The sequence below is a fragment of the Austrofundulus limnaeus genome, unplaced genomic scaffold (assembly GCF_001266775.1).
Source record: "Austrofundulus limnaeus strain Quisiro unplaced genomic scaffold, Austrofundulus_limnaeus-1.0 Scaffold62, whole genome shotgun sequence".
Taxonomy (NCBI): domain Eukaryota; kingdom Metazoa; phylum Chordata; class Actinopteri; order Cyprinodontiformes; family Rivulidae; genus Austrofundulus; species Austrofundulus limnaeus.
This window is the reverse complement of record NW_013952464.1, coordinates 443,304-446,314: the sequence shown is the minus strand read 5'-3', so window position 1 is coordinate 446,314 and position 3,011 is coordinate 443,304. Positions and strand designations below refer to the sequence as shown.

Genomic DNA, 3,011 nt, shown 5'->3' with positions numbered 1-3,011 from the left:
ACCCTTATTTCATAGTCACATGACCAATTTAGTGGGAAAGATTTGCTCTTCATAAAAATCTGTTCCAAATTGTGTCAAAATTACAGACTTCAGGTTATACATCAAATTTTAAATTGTACTGATAGAAAAATAAATTACAGAACTTTTTTTTAATGTTCGTCATATTTGAAGCTGGGAGGAGCAGCGAGCGGATTCTGCCTGTTGGCATTAATCGTATTAATCATCAAGTGCCAAAAATTAATCGATTAATGTTTTTCTGACGATTAATCACACACGATACGATTATGCCCAACCCTACTTCCAACTCATTAAAACTCAGCATCTTGGATCATCTGAAGACTTTTTAATTGACACCCAGATAATAAAGAATTACCGTAGTCCAGAATAAGTAGGCTGCACTGATCAGTTTTTCTGTATCATTTTGGGACAAGATGTTTTTAACTGCAGTGATACTGTGTTGTAAGCTTTTTAATGTGGGGGTTTAACGACAGGTTGTATCTTCTATTAATGAAGACCTTTAAATGTTTTATTTTAGGATGTGGGTTAAAGCTGTGTGAAGCCAAAGGGGCTGTGTCTGTGTGTTTATTTTCTCAGTAATGATCTAAGATGTCATAAAAGAGTAACACATTTGCTTAAAGAGTGAGCTACTGTACCTTTGACATCAGATTCCCACCAGGCCACAGTTTAAAGAAACATTGACTGTTTTTCCATCATTTAACTGGTGCCTATTTGTTTTGATTTAATGATCGACTTACCAAGAGAACTAAAAATATTTTCTATACAAACTTTACTAAAATAAACCTAGCCAGTATTATTAGATAAAAAACTGATAATAGATTTAACCGACTGCTGTGCATTTTTCCTTAAACTCTGGTTCAGGTTTTGTTTGTCGACATGTTAAATGTCTGGAAATGATTCTCCAAGACTCCAAAAAGGAATTATTTCTGGCTTAAATCAGCCCCACCCTTCCATTCAGGGAGGTGTTCTGGGCAGTGGACACTTTTTTGTTTTTGTGCCCAGTCGCACAAGTGGTATGAATGATCAGCTGTTGGCCTGAATGTTTAAGGGAGACCCATTCCAGCTGTACCATCCCTCACGTCACAACTAAGAATACACACTGACAACAGATGGGAGTGACAGCAGTGTTTGGGGGACTGACTGAACAGGACTATATATAATGTCAGGCTGGTTGACTGAAGAGGCAGACAGAGCAAAATAACAATCAGTTACATTATAAAGAGCCTGTTGAATCAGAAGCCACCATGTCACAGGTACGTTACGTCACATGATTTAATTACATGGTGGAAACACTTTGTTCGAGCTTGAGTGCAGATCTACTGTTTAACATAACCGCTGCTGATCTCCCTGTTTTTCTTCTCTGAAGMCAGGCGAAGTGAAAAAGAAGAAGCGCCCACCGATGAAGGAGGAGGACCTGAAAGGAGCTCGCAGTAARCTGGGGCTGAAGGGCGAGGTCAAGAGTAAGACGTATGAGGTCATGGCAGAGTGTGGTGAGTGAAGTCTTTCATTTGTGTCGTTACGTTTTCAGTGCAGAAATGTAAGGCAAAATGACTTTATCAGGTCAAACACTGACTTTGTGTAGAAATATTTCAATMGTTTTGTTTGTTTAGGTGTATGCACTTAAATAGTGTATCCAACTTATACTTCCAGATGGRAGTGATTTGAGAAATATAAACTTGAATATGAATTAAAGGCCAAGTTGTAAATAAAAAGACAGGGAAAGGGCTTAAGACAAAAAAACATTGTAAATTTCTTCAGAATTCACAGAATTGCTCTTACACGTACAGGTGTTTTATATTTTTAATGTGTTTTTATTTTATGAACAAAAGAGAGAAAAAATACTTTGTTCCCTGACCGGGAATCGAACCCGGGCCGCGGCGGTGAGAGCGCCGAATCCTAACCACTAGACCACCAGGGACTGCTGCTGTGCTAAAAACAAACAGGGACTAGTGAATGGCTTTCTGCAGCTTCTTAATGGTTAGAAGTGGTCCATTAGTTTTAAAGTAGCCTTGTTTTACTCGTGTTCACCCAGYAGATACTTCAGCTCAGCACAGCTTTAAAGCAAACTCATCTGACAAAACTAGAGTAGACTACAAAACTTGTAGGCCTGGTTCGATCCCCCAGTCAGGGAACTTTGTTCATGCCTTTTTTCTTTCTTACTTTTATGTAAAAATACACAAACACTGAAATTATTCTTAAACCTGAATCTAATGCCACTTTTATAAAATAGTCAGGTTTTTGACTGAGCTAGTCCTCAAACCAGATAACCAAATGTGAATAAGATTTAGAATAATTACTGYCTGAAATAAATTCTTACTTAATAGTCTAAAAAATGTGTGTTCATCTAATTCTATACATTAGTGTTTTGAATGTTAATCTACAGATTTAACACTGTTTAGCTCATTAGAGATTTATGTCTGTTTAGTGCTGTATTCTTTTTCAAAGTCAAACTTTTTACAAAATGTGCAACCATTTCTATTAAAATGATACAAATTAAGTTAAATTTGATTTATAAGTGAATTAATTTAAAACAAAATGTAATCTACAATCCAAACAGTTATTTCATGTGTTTTTTCTTCTTTCGTATATTTGCTTCAGACACGCTGACAAAGTCCAAGGTTCAGTCTTTGTGTTCATGTTGTGTGTCTGTTCTTGTGTTCAGAGCGGATGGGTAAGGTGGCTCCRTCTGTGTTCAGCGGTGTGAGGTCAGGAACAGAGACGGTCCTCACCAAACCTGCTGCTGCCAAAGACCCCTCAGCCAGTGTGTTCAACAAGTAATCACACCGCAGCAGGAAAACAAACACCACTGGAAAAACATGCAGTTACTTTTTGTTTCTGATGCAACACTGGCCTGTGAGGATGGAAAAATGACTGTGGATTAAAAGTTAAAGATAAATGAGCTTTAATTTAGTCTTATTTTGATATTTCTGATGTGAATGCTATGTATTTTTTGTACTTCCTAAATAAATTATTTCCTCTGTAAAAAAAAAAAA

General features: G+C 36.9%; 1 protein-coding gene and 1 non-coding gene across 2 annotated transcripts; one reads left to right on the top strand and one right to left on the bottom strand.

The window, feature by feature from the left end:
- Positions 1-1,140: 1,140 nt before the first annotated feature.
- mustn1b (musculoskeletal, embryonic nuclear protein 1b) lies at positions 1,141-3,011 on the top strand. Its single transcript, XM_014009838.1, has 3 exons — positions 1,141-1,271; positions 1,385-1,508; positions 2,681-3,011. Exons 1-3 carry the CDS (start codon positions 1,263-1,265, stop codon positions 2,794-2,796), a joined length of 249 nt encoding a protein of 82 aa, XP_013865292.1. The 5' UTR covers positions 1,141-1,262; the 3' UTR covers positions 2,797-3,011.
- Positions 1,865-1,936, bottom strand: trnae-cuc (transfer RNA glutamic acid (anticodon CUC)). Its single transcript has one exon. It is a non-coding gene; the product is annotated as a tRNA-Glu (tRNA).